At 27.9% G+C, this 12,722-nt stretch overlaps 1 protein-coding gene across 7 annotated transcripts in view; it reads left to right on the forward strand.

Annotated features, from left to right (window-relative positions):
- Prestin (solute carrier family 26 member prestin) overlaps window positions 1-12,722 on the forward strand; it is a 168,945-nt gene that overhangs the window by 142,599 nt on the left and 13,624 nt on the right. For all 7 annotated transcript variants that reach the window (XM_075362923.1, XM_075362918.1, XM_075362917.1 and 4 more), the window contains 3 exons: window positions 827-1,099; window positions 2,108-2,296; window positions 9,006-9,132. In XM_075362923.1, the coding sequence (XP_075219038.1) occupies window positions 827-1,099; window positions 2,108-2,296; window positions 9,006-9,132 (589 nt within the window). The remainder of the gene's footprint in view (window positions 1-826; window positions 1,100-2,107; window positions 2,297-9,005; window positions 9,133-12,722) is intronic.

A 12,722-nucleotide genomic window follows, 5' to 3' on the forward strand; every position in this document is an offset into this window, starting at 1 on the left:
CAATTTTCATTTTAATGAGAATCAACAGTAGGGATGATAGTTGAAATATGTACCATAAAGTAATGATTAGTTACGTCTTTGATCAACTGTTCCCTCATTAATTTGAATAATATCATATTGTTACATTATTGTTGTACAAATTATTACAGTACTAAATGTTTTAAAAATTATTTTACATTCTTTTCATTATGTATATATATATATATATATATATATATATATATATATATATATATAATCTCCTAAGACATTTCTCTAATGGTAAATTATTTTATTTCCCTGTCCTCCCTGTTCTCATTTTCTTGAAATGTTCTTCCCTGAATTAGGTCTCATTAGGGACCGCCTCTCATCATTTCATCTTCAGCTCCACCTGACCATTGATGGAGTACCCACTTCTTCAGTGGATGATGAAAGTATCTGTTGGCTGTCCAAGATCTCTGTTAATCAGGAATGCAGAAATAGCTGAACTGTCTATGGTGTATAACCTGAGATTTTACTCCTCTCTAAATTCTAAACTAGTAGTTAAAAGTTAAAAATCTTAAAAAGATTTACCACATTTTCTTCAGATTCCATTTCAGTGGTGTTTTTCATTGGTGTTCAGTGGGATGGAAAGGAATAGTTATGGAAAACAAGCAATACTTTATTGGTCATGATATGTTAATGGTAGAGCTGAGGAGTTTTTCACCAAATGATAAAGCCAATCTTTAGATGCTTTTTATTACATTTTTTTCTGATAATTAGCAATTGTATTGCTTACTGAACAGTGTTTTTTTTTCTTTTTTAGAAAAAGGAAAATAAATTATCTTACCTAGTTTTTTCTTTTCAGTGTATTTTAGCAAGTTTAATTGTTGTGGCTCTAAAAGGAATATTATTTCAAGTAAAAGATGTGTTTAGAATATGGAAAATGTCACGTCTTGATGGAATTATATGGTTGTCAACATATCTAGCTGTAATATTAATTGAAATTGATATTGGTCTTTTGGTTGGATTATTTGTATCTATTTTAATGATTTTCATTCAAGGAATGAAACCATATACTTGTCGCCTTGCTAGACTACCTAACACTGAAATATATGTGGATTCAGCAAGATATAGTAAAGTAAGTTCTACTATTTATATAATTTATTATTCCATTTATTACTCTTTTTTTTTTTTAATCATGAAAATAAGATCCCTTGCTCAACAAGTTGCAATTAAGTTTAAAATTTATCATAAAAAATAATTAAATCTTAATTAACATTTTTTATCCAATAAATTATTATTAATTATTTGTCTTAATTATTTGTCAAGTAGATATCCAATAGATTTTACTGTTAACTTCAAACTTTAATAGTCCTTAGAATTACTTGTATAAATACATCATTAATAATTTTTTTTTTCTAGCTTAAGTACGAATATTATTCTTCAAATTTAGGGGGTGGTAATCAGTCTCCATGTCCCACTAAAGTTAACATTTTGAAATTTATTGTTTTATTTTATCTAAATTGCATGAAAAAAAATAATAATTAAAATTTGTACTTTCTTTTTGTCATATGTCTTCATTTTTGTTTTTTTGGACTTTGTACATTTCAAAACTTACATTCTACCATCACAAAATTTCACTCATTGAGATCGATGAATATTAAATAAGTATTACATATGAAATAGTTAAAGAATTGGTTATTGTAATAACTGCATATTCTCTGACTTTACTACCTGGTTAACAGTGTAAATAGAGTACAACAATCAGTGCTTCTACTTCGACTTCTGCAGTGACAAGGGGTCATTACTTGCTATGGAAGGTTTAATTACTATTAATGAGAACAGAAAAATGTATAGTCTCTTAATACTATTAATACCATATGGTTTCCTTTATCAGCTACAGAAAAATATTTCTCAGTATTTCATGGTTTATAATAAATGAAATTAGATTCTCTTTAATGGCATTAATATAATTTAACATCTTTTTGTACATTTGAACATTTTGTTTGAAATGACACTTAAAAACAACAATTGTTTTCATTTTCTTTGATGTTGTTTCAAAGAAGACTGCATGAATATTGTGCTTTTATTTGTATGATGTATTTCTATATATAATGCTAACAGATATCGTTATGTTGTATTGCAGACTGAAGAGGTACCGGGTGTTTGTGTAATCCATTATGCAGGTGGATTGAATTTTGCTAATAGAAATTACTTTAAAAGTGCAATTCATCAGATATTGAATGACTATCACCACAACATTAAAGGGGATAAAATAACAGAAAAAATGAAAGAAATAACAGTTTCTATTGTAGAATTGCCTGAAATGTCTCAGGTATTTATTACAAAAATAAATTATTAATTTCTCGCTGACAATTCACTGATCTGTTTTTATATTTTTTTTAGAGCTTAAAAAAAATATGAAAAATATGGACTTCTAAATAAGGGAAATTATGTTTCCAGAAGGTTTTTTTGGAACTATTGTGCAGTTCCTTCATGAATAGTGTTACTTTTTTTATTACAGGTTAAAAATATTTTTAAGATGGTATTTAAAAAAGAATTAGCATAGATATTATGCAAAACATATATTTTTAATTAATCAGTAATTTCATTTTACATGCATTTATTATTTTTTTTAATGACCTAAAACATAAAAAGAAAACCTGATGTAACAACGGTTCTTGAAACATCTATGGTTTTCACTCTCATTGTCAGATGATAAACTTTATACCTTAGCCATCTGATGCATATTAACTGAATATTTCTATGAAATAATGTTAATTAAGATAGTTATCTAAATAACAATATAGTATGTAATTGCACTTATTTAGACTGGAAAAGAATGTCCTTCCTTAATATTACACAAGTAAGATGTATCTGTACAGATGTACAGCAACCATGTATATATTGTATAAGGAAAAACTGAACTTGATGCAACTGTGCATTATCTTTACTTAAGAAGAACAATACCATATTTAGTAGGTATACCACCTGCGGTAAATGTAGTAACCATTTTGCTACAGATTGAAAATCAGAGAACTCAATCAAGTGGAGATTTTTGTTTTGTTTTGTTTTGTCTTTTAATAAATGAAATTTTTTAATGTAGGGTTCATTAAGGTTTGATTGAAAAGTATTCCACTGGTTACACTTCCAAATGCTCAGAGCACATCTTGGTGATGATGGGATATACTTATACAGTAAAATTTTATGTTCACAGTTTAAAGTTTTTTATTAATACAATACTTAATATTTTTTTGTCAAAATTTGTTTAAAAATCATTTAATGTTTTTACCTTATTTTTAGTAATAATATCAACTTTTAATAATGTTAAAAATTTACTAAAATAATGTTAACAATTCACCATCTTTTACAATTGCAGAGACCATCCTTTTCAACGATGTAATAAAATCAATAAATTACCTAAAAAATCTTTGTCAGCAGTACTGGTTCTATCTAGGTGGTAGTCAGGTACTATCAAAATCTACTCACTAAAATAGATAATTTCTTTTAAAAATTCCCAACAAAAAAAAACTGATAAGACCAAATAGATACAAATACATTTTTTTTCTATTATCTATGATGGACATTTTAAGCTTCATAAAACATTTCTACCAAACGTTTTTGCTAATTTTTGACAATTTGTTTTTGCTGTTTTAATTTTATCCTGATTAATTTAAATAAATTTGTTAAATGTTAAATGGGGAGTACTGTTCCATAAATAATATTTTATGTTAAATGATTGTGTATTTTTAGGTGTGTAAAATTAACGTACCGAGAAATTTTCATTAGACTCAGTACTGTTGCTGTTAAATAATGAGAAAAAACTGAAAGAAATTATAAAAACTGGTGTACAAATGAGCTTTTTTAAATCAGAATTTCTTACACTAAGACATGAAAAAAAGCATCTTGAAGATTATGTATGAAAATGTTTATTTTATGTGCATAGATTTCAATAATTATTAATTTTCTTAAATACTAACTTATGCTAATTGCAAGGCTAACAGATTTTAATAGTTGAACAGCTCAAAGGAGAGCCTGAACCTCTTCAAATTTTGTACTTCTCTTTTTGAAAAACAGTGTTTTTTTTTTGTTTTTTTTTAAGAGTTGAACTCTTATTTATTTTAAAATTAAGTTTTAAATGTCACAGAATTAAATTTTTTTTTAATGATGAACTAAGGATCATTGGCTACTTAGGTGGGCAATGGGGCTTAAATATTTGATACCACAAGGTGGTATATATTATATGCCATAATTTAATATTTTTAATTAAAGGAAGCTAGAGATAAAGGGTTCTGAACCTATGTACTATATGAATTTCAAAGTTTTTCTTGTCCTTGAAGGTAGAAAAGAATGATTTTATTTTGGAATATTTAAATTTAGTAATTTTTAGTTAATTAAGAATGATAGGTTGCTAGAGGGCAAAAAGGGGTCTCAACATTCTTTAACATCATTTTTTTTCTTGTTTATCCTTTAAATAGAGCATTTTTTAGAAAAAAAATAATTTGAATATGGTGTTGCTTCATTTTTTTATGTTAAGGAAGCAAGAGTTTAGAGGTGCCTAGGAGAATGGGTAAAACTGTATAATACTACTGAATTTTTTACTGGTTCTTCTGAAGTAGAATTCCTTTTTAAAGAAAAAATATTATTAGAATATCACTGTATTTCAACCTATGTAAGAGATAATAAATCGATACCTAGTACCTTTTTCTACAAAGAGGGATTCTGTACCATTACCATAAACTTCCTAAATTCAATTAACAAATTTTATTTTTTAAAAGAGTGCAAAATAATAGTTATAAGGAGGTTTTGTTGAAATAAATTTAATTTTCTAAGGAACGGTATAATTTTATTTTGAATGGCTTTAATTGGTCTTACACAGACTGTTTCTAAAAGAATGTAACCCAAATTTTAATAACATGTACATTTGAACTAATTTCTCACAACTTAAGATACAAATTACAAAAATAATATTCAGATACCTTTAGTTTCACAGTAGGTGTTAAAAGTGATTTCTCTAACCTAAACCTACAGGTTCATTACTATTTCATGATGTCTACAACCACTTTTTAGATACTCCCAAAGGAAAAAATCTGATGGTATAAAATCTGGAGAAAGTGGTGACTGAAAGTGTTTGAGACCAAGTGACGGCAAAAACATTTCTTGCAACATGGCTATCATTTCATCAGCAGTATGAGAGGTACAACCATCCTGCTGAAACCAACTTTCTTATTCATTTTCCTTACATGGTCCAGCTCCTGATTCTCATTTTTATCACATAATACGTGAACCAAGGACAATAGGATAAACAGTTTTGGTAGTCTAATTCTTCCAATTTATATACATCAAAGCACATAATTATAACAAAACCTGAAAGCAGAACTTGTTGTACATTCCATTCAAGAAGGATAACTTTCAGAGACTTACACTAGAATTCTTTCTAGGTGAGTGAATTAAATGCTCTTTTATGTCTTCTAGAACTTCTGCTATTAACAGTATTGATCTAGATCCTATTGATCCATTATACTCTCACATTATGACAATTTTTACAAATCAAATGTGATATTGATGATTGATTGGGGAACTATGTATATGTTTCTATGTATTGGGAGCTTGTGTGGTTCTTGGGTCCAGAATCCTTTGTAACAAGATTGAGTATTTATTGATGCATAAATAAATAATCTATTTAACTGCATCATAGCAGCTGAATAAAGATAAATTATTAATAAAATATTAGATTAGTATACTTATATCTTATATTTAAGGGGTTTTCTTTTTTTCTTTACAAATGCTTCTGCAATGTGTTCTGCTTTATAAGGTGAATATTGTTAATTGATTTAAAAATAAAACTAGTGACATAATTCCTCTTTACACATGTGCATGTGCACACACACACACACACACACACACACATACACACAATAGTTGCAACTGGATGATTATTGTTGTTAATTGTATATTTTATTGTTAAAAAGAGGGTTAAGCTCCTGGATAATTTTTACTTCAGTGACAAAACTTGGTTTAAGCAAGTGAGCATTCATAATAGCCAAATATGGAGTGGTGAAAATTCTCTTACTTTTCCCAAAAAGTTATTGCATTTACATAAAATTAGTGTGTCGGTGTGCCATGTAGTTGGTATTTTATTATTTTCTTTTTATAAAACTATAAATGGTGGGGTTTATCACAGTTTAGTTAAAAAAAGATAAACAATAATCCTGGTTTCGCCACCAGTAGATGACAAAGTAGACCACACCAGCAGACAGGTAGATTGTGCTATCTGTTCAAACTGTCAATGAAATAGCAGCCGCCATGTTGCCAGAATGTTTTGGTCATCTTGATCTCAAAAGACTTGTCACCACCAAGATTTTCAGATCTTATTCAATTAGATTTTTTTCTTTGGTAGTATATAAAAAGTGTAGTTTTTCAGGACAATCAATGTACACTAGATGAAATGAAAATAAACAGCAAATGAGATTTCGAACATTATGAAAACTGGCTGCAAATCTCATAAAACATTCACAGTCAAAAAAATAACTTTACTGTAAATTTCTGTCTTGTGAAGTTAAAGTAACTGTGATCTGAATATTTTTGTAATCGAATCATTGTGAAAAAACAGTTCAAATAAATATATATTATCAAAATTCAGGTACAATCCTTTTTGTAACTTTGTAAATATTTTATTTTGCTTTATATTTCTGTGACAGTTTAACCTGTAATGATGAAATTTGGTATAATAGCTTGGATCCAAGGAGGATGAAAATAAGATCCCTTACTCAACAAGTTGCAATTAAGTTTAAAATTTATCTTAAAAAATAATTAAATTTCAATTAACATTTATTATTATTCAATAAATAATTAATTATTTGTCAAGTAGATATCCAATAGGTTTTACTGATAATTTCAAACTTTAATATTCCTTAGAATTACTTGTGTAAATACATTAATTCTTTTTGAAACTACCTACATCCTTTTTGTAACTTTGTAAATATTTTATTTTGCTTTATATTTCTGTGACATTTTAACCTGTAATGATGAAATTTGGTATAATAGCTTGGATCCAAGGAGGATGATTGATTCTGTTTAAGTTTTTTGTAAATCTACGAAAAGGTGGTATTTATTGGAAGGACTCTATGAAACTACTATTCAGACGTGTACTTAAGCTTAAAAATATTTTCATTAGAATTAACAATGTAAATGATATTATCCAAATTTTTTTAAATCCTCTAATAATTGAAGGTTTTTGGATGTTTTATTATTTCAAATTATTCGCCTGAAGTAATTTGTTATCATATTCATTTAATAACCTTAAGAAAGAGCTAATCAATTTTTTTATTTATCAAGATCAAAGCAAAAACGGACTATATTACTTTTTACGTAAATTTTATGAATATTTATTAAATTATTATTTTATTCATGAATATTTTATATATTCTTTAATTTTTTATTTTTTTGAGATCAAAGGGCATCAACCAATAATTTAATTAATCTTTTTCAAACCAAAATATATATTGAATACAGCTTTATTTTGTATGCAGGATATCACTGAAAATCTGTTAAATATTTAGAATATTTCATTATAGTAATTATTGTAATTGTAGCACTAGTGGATGCTTCAAAAACTAATGTAAGGAAGTTGATCAACACTCTGTAAACAATATCTACAAGTTAAATAATATTTAGATTTTACAGATTAAAACATACATGACAATTATTGCTTAAATGATAGAAAATAATTAAGAAAATTGCTATTTTTTTCATTGCATACTGTTTTATTTCATTTTTTTACAGAATTTAACTTGAATAAAAATAGGAAGGGCAGAACTTTAGAGATATCCTACTGAAATTGACTGCCGATTGGTTTGAATAAGCTATCTTGTATAACGACATATAAAATTCTATATAATATACTTACTTGACTTCGTTCTAATAGTTTCTTTATTATTTTAAAGATTTTTTCAAATATGTGCCGTTTTTTTTAAAACTAAAACTATGAAGAACGGTAAAGATAGCCGATCGATTAATGTCTACGAAAGACCGCATATACAAAATATAACGAAAATGAAATAAAAAGTTATGTTTTTCTATAATAATGTTTTACTAAAATAATAATTACAAGCATTTTTACAGCATTTGTACAAAATTATGAGGGAGAGATTGGGAAACAAACCGAATTATTTGTCTCAATATAAATCCAATAATTTCTTCACATGTTTACAGCATATGAATAATACAAAGAAATGTCGAAACCATTCTGTTTTGCTTTGAAATTCCGTGATAAAAGACGTTAGGCTTTTATTTATTATCACATATTTATTACAGATACATTCCTCTCTGAATTATAATACTCGTAGTACATCTTGGAGTTCCCTCAATTAGTCAGAACGAGTTTTCAAATTACAGAAATAGGTTCTCGGATAATTGATCCTCATATATATCAGTTGTTTAGACTGATATTTAGTAAATTAAAAAATTTGAACTTTTTATCCGTTTATATACACGTATGTGCGCTATTTTTGCTACATAAAACGTAATTTATTCTTAGAAAAATAATCCTGTATCATACCAGACAATATATATAGTACGAGCATAATAATTCACCCTGCAAGAAAGGGCCTTATTTTGTTTCTGTTGTCGCTTTTAATAAATTACGAACCCGTTTAAACATATTCCCAATACTTAGTTTAAATTTAAATTAATTTTTTCCAGTATTACTTAGTGCATTAGTTTTTTTAAATATATATTTTTTTTTAATATTCTTGTTAAAAGTTTAAAAATAATACGTACGCATTATTTTAATATACGTAACTTATGATTATGTACCGGTTTGAAAAAATTATTTATAATTTAAAATCGTTATTTTTGGTTTTTTTTTTATTAAAGAGGGAAAGTTAAATTACGTATTTCATAAATAAGAAGATAGAATCAGTGTAGTTACGCAAGAACTTCATTATTTTTAACTAATGTGTAATTCCCTTTAATTAAAAATAGAGCAACAGTTTTTATATCGTGTGATTATGCGTTACATTTTTATTATTTGTTTTATTTAGATTAAATTCCTGGTACTGAATTTGTCTGCACTGCAGTACGTGGACCCCACTGGATCTCTGGCACTGCTATCATTGGCAAAGGAACTTGTTAATATTCCGATTAAAATTCTACTTTCTGGTGTCACCGGTAAGTACTACATTTAAATTATTTTTATCCACTATTATACCATATAGAATTAATGTTTTGATCGCATTCTATTTCTTTTTTTATCGTAATTATTGAGGTTTTTCCTTTTTTTTCAAAACTGTTCAAATTTACTTTAAACGAGCAGTTGTTACGTACGTCATCATCTTCAGCATTGAAATTATCTTTTGTTTATTTTAATATTCAAGGGAATATTAATCAGTAATTTTTATTATTAGTATGTTTTCCTTATTAATTATTTTAACAACTATGAAGGTTGATTAGGTATTTCAGCGTGTAATTATAAAAAATACGACTGTAATTTTTATAAATACAACCGTAATTAAAGGGTGTTCTCTTATGTTATTTATACGCTTAAATTTTCTTTAAATTCAACCAAAATTCTTTGCGAAAATGATCAAATTTGAAATTGCTGGACGATTTTTTTTAAATCCGATTAATATTCTGATATTACTTCTGAATAAAAAAAAGTTTAAAGTATGTAATCTTTTGTATCCAGAACTATAAAAATTATCTGTTGTATGATTTTCAAATATCCTTTCTCTCTCTCTCTCTCTCTCTCTCTCTCTCCATCTATCTATCTATCTCTGTGTGTGTGCGCGTGGGAGTGTGTATGTTTATGTTAAATAATCGTAATAAATTGTATAATATACATCGCATGTAAGCGCTGAGTGCAATTTAAAGCAAATGTGTTATCGTTTCATATGTTTTTCTTGGCGACATAACTCATAGTTCGTTGTAAAAGTGTCGATCTTCATTTAGTATCACAGATCGAATAAGTAAAAAATAACCGTGAAGTTCAGCTCGGTAAATAAATTTTTCTCGAAATTTCCGGTTACATATCGGTAATTGACCCTTTCAATAGGCTTATGTGAGGTAAAATATAGAACAAATACGAAGATAGTTAGTAGAAGTATGCGCTAACTGTTAAACAATACCTGGGTTACTTAACGCTGAGCACCGGTCTGTTAGACAAACTAAACAAATACAGTAATGAAGAAATGTAAATAGAGTTCCAATCTTAAAGAGAAACTAATTCTTTCTGTTTTTTTTCTTATCAAAAATCTTGTATTGAAACATTACAACTTATACAAACACATGGAATGTTTGTTGAAATAAAACTACGTTAACCTGTTATATTGTTAAAAAAAAAAAAGAAGATTTTTTAATACGTTTTACGTCGTGTTATTTCAAATGTATAAATTGTATATGTGAGTAATTAATATTTTTGCAGCTTGTAAACATTTTCTAATGATGTTATCTCACTGAATAATCTTTAACGACTTTTATTTATCTAATACAATGCAAATAGAGCATTACAAAATGGAAATCAGTATGGATAAATCATCAAAAACTAATTTAAAAGCATTTCTACATTAAAATATATTATTGCCTGGGAGGGAGGTTCTGACACCTACCAGAATCGTCCGCAGGAGACGAATAAGGGCAGGTTTCCATACCTCTGCAGATATGCAGGGCAGGTAGGAAATAAATACCACCCACGGAGCAAAACAGAACCTAAAACCCAGTCGCGTCGCGTGTTTCCGGATCAGGCGACGGTTGGTCAGCGTCTGTCTCCTACGTTAGGGGCGGCTGTATTTCATACTCTAAGGCAAACAATCTCAGTTTTATTTCTGAAAAAAAAAATTTTTTTCACAATTTAATTTAATATCTTAAGCACGATGGAAACTTCTTTGAATAGGACTACTCCAGGGGGTAACTCTGTAAAGGAATCCTCCTCCACAAGTGGCGCAATTGAGCCAAAGGATTCTGGAAAGCCCAAGCCAACATGCGGCAGAAAGAAGTCGGAGTCTGTTAGAAGCCCTTCTTAAATCAGAACAAATAAAGTAAATTACTTTGGAACCGTAAACATAAACACAATTTTGAAAGTCGGAAAATTAAAACAGTTTACAGGTACCTTAAATCAAGAGAATATAAAAATTTTAGCATTACAAGAAACTAGATTTACAGATGTAGATTTCTTCGAATCGGTTAACTATAGAATTTTTAAAGGAAAAGTTGGTAATAGAGTTGTGAAAAATTTTGGGAACAGCTTTTGTCGTAAATAAGAGTATTTTGAACTCGGTAATTGATTTACTCACTATCTGAAAGGTTGTCATGTTTAACTTTAGAACGTGCAAATAAATATTATACCTTAATTAACTGCCATGCTCCACTTAACAGTGATAGTAAAAAAGGACCCATAAAAGGTGTAAAATTTTTGGGAGCAATTAAAAGAGGAAATTTAAAAATCCCGTCCGAAATGTAAAAATCTTATTGGGGGATTTTAATACCCAAATAGGTAAGGAAAAGGCTTATAAAAAAATGGAGATTATCCCTCTCGTTACAGAACGAATAAAAATGGTGAAAGCCTAATTAATGTAAAGCATTCAATTTAAAACTAACATCTACTTAGTTTAAAAAACGTCTCAGAAAACAAAAGACGTGAAAGTTTCCTAATCAACTCTAATATCAAATAGACCATATAGCAATTCCAGGAGCAAATGTGAAAGAAATTTCTTAAACATAAAGGTTAAAAAAACTTGTAACATAGAAACTAATTATTATTTAGCCAAAATGAAAGTGAAACTTCTTCCTCAAAATACAAAGAAAGTATATAATTTTTTTTTAATTCTTAAAATTGAAACAGAAAAATTAAAAGCCAAAGAGATGTTTCAAAATAGACTATCCAGTATAATTTAGTAAATTTTGAGGCTTTCAAAGAAAATATTCCGAAAATTGCTAAAGAAGTAACATACCTAAAAAGAATTAGTAAACATAGAAATACTAAATATAGGTGGAACGAAGAATGTGATGAACCGATATACAGAAAATTAACTGCTGAGAAAAAGTGGTATTCCACAAAAAAAAAACGGAAGTAGATTGCAATACGTTTAAGAATAAAAAAAATGAAGTAAATTTTATAAAGAACGATTCAATAAATCTTTATAAAGCTTTTAAAAATAAGCTAAAGAATTATCAGCTACCAAGCTAATGTTTAAAAAGAACAAATGGATCCATAGCGGTGAACAACAGTGAAAATTGTGAAATTTTGGCCAGTCATTTTACAAATCTACTGAACTGTGAAGAACCAAAAGAAAAATTTGCTAACATTGAGCCCGTAAAAAAATTCTCCGATTCAAATTCAGCAGATTGAAAAAAAAATTAAAAGAGATAATTAATGCCTTAAAAGATAATAAAGCATCTAGTGAATACTCAATTGTTGCTGAAATTTGGAAATATGCAGATGAAGCAACCATCGAAAGCTTAGAAAAATTATTTGTTCAAATCGGAAAGAGGAAAAATCCCCGGTGATTGGAAAACTGCTCTCATACACCCTCTCCTTAAAAAATGTGATAAAAAAGATGTAAATAACTATAGAAGCATTTCATTGTTTACCTGTAACTTATAAAATTTTCTCAAAATACTTTTAAATATTATGGAAGGACAATTAGAACCCAAAATTTGAGAATTCCAGGGAGGTTTCAGAAAAGGACGGTCTTGTTCGGAGCAAATTTTTTGTTTAAAAGCACGCTATTCGACATTACTGCAAAAGAGGTAAAAATATTGTA

Source organism: Lycorma delicatula, chromosome 4 (genome assembly GCF_047948215.1).
Source record: "Lycorma delicatula isolate Av1 chromosome 4, ASM4794821v1, whole genome shotgun sequence".
NCBI classification, from domain to species: Eukaryota; Metazoa; Arthropoda; class Insecta; order Hemiptera; family Fulgoridae; genus Lycorma; species Lycorma delicatula.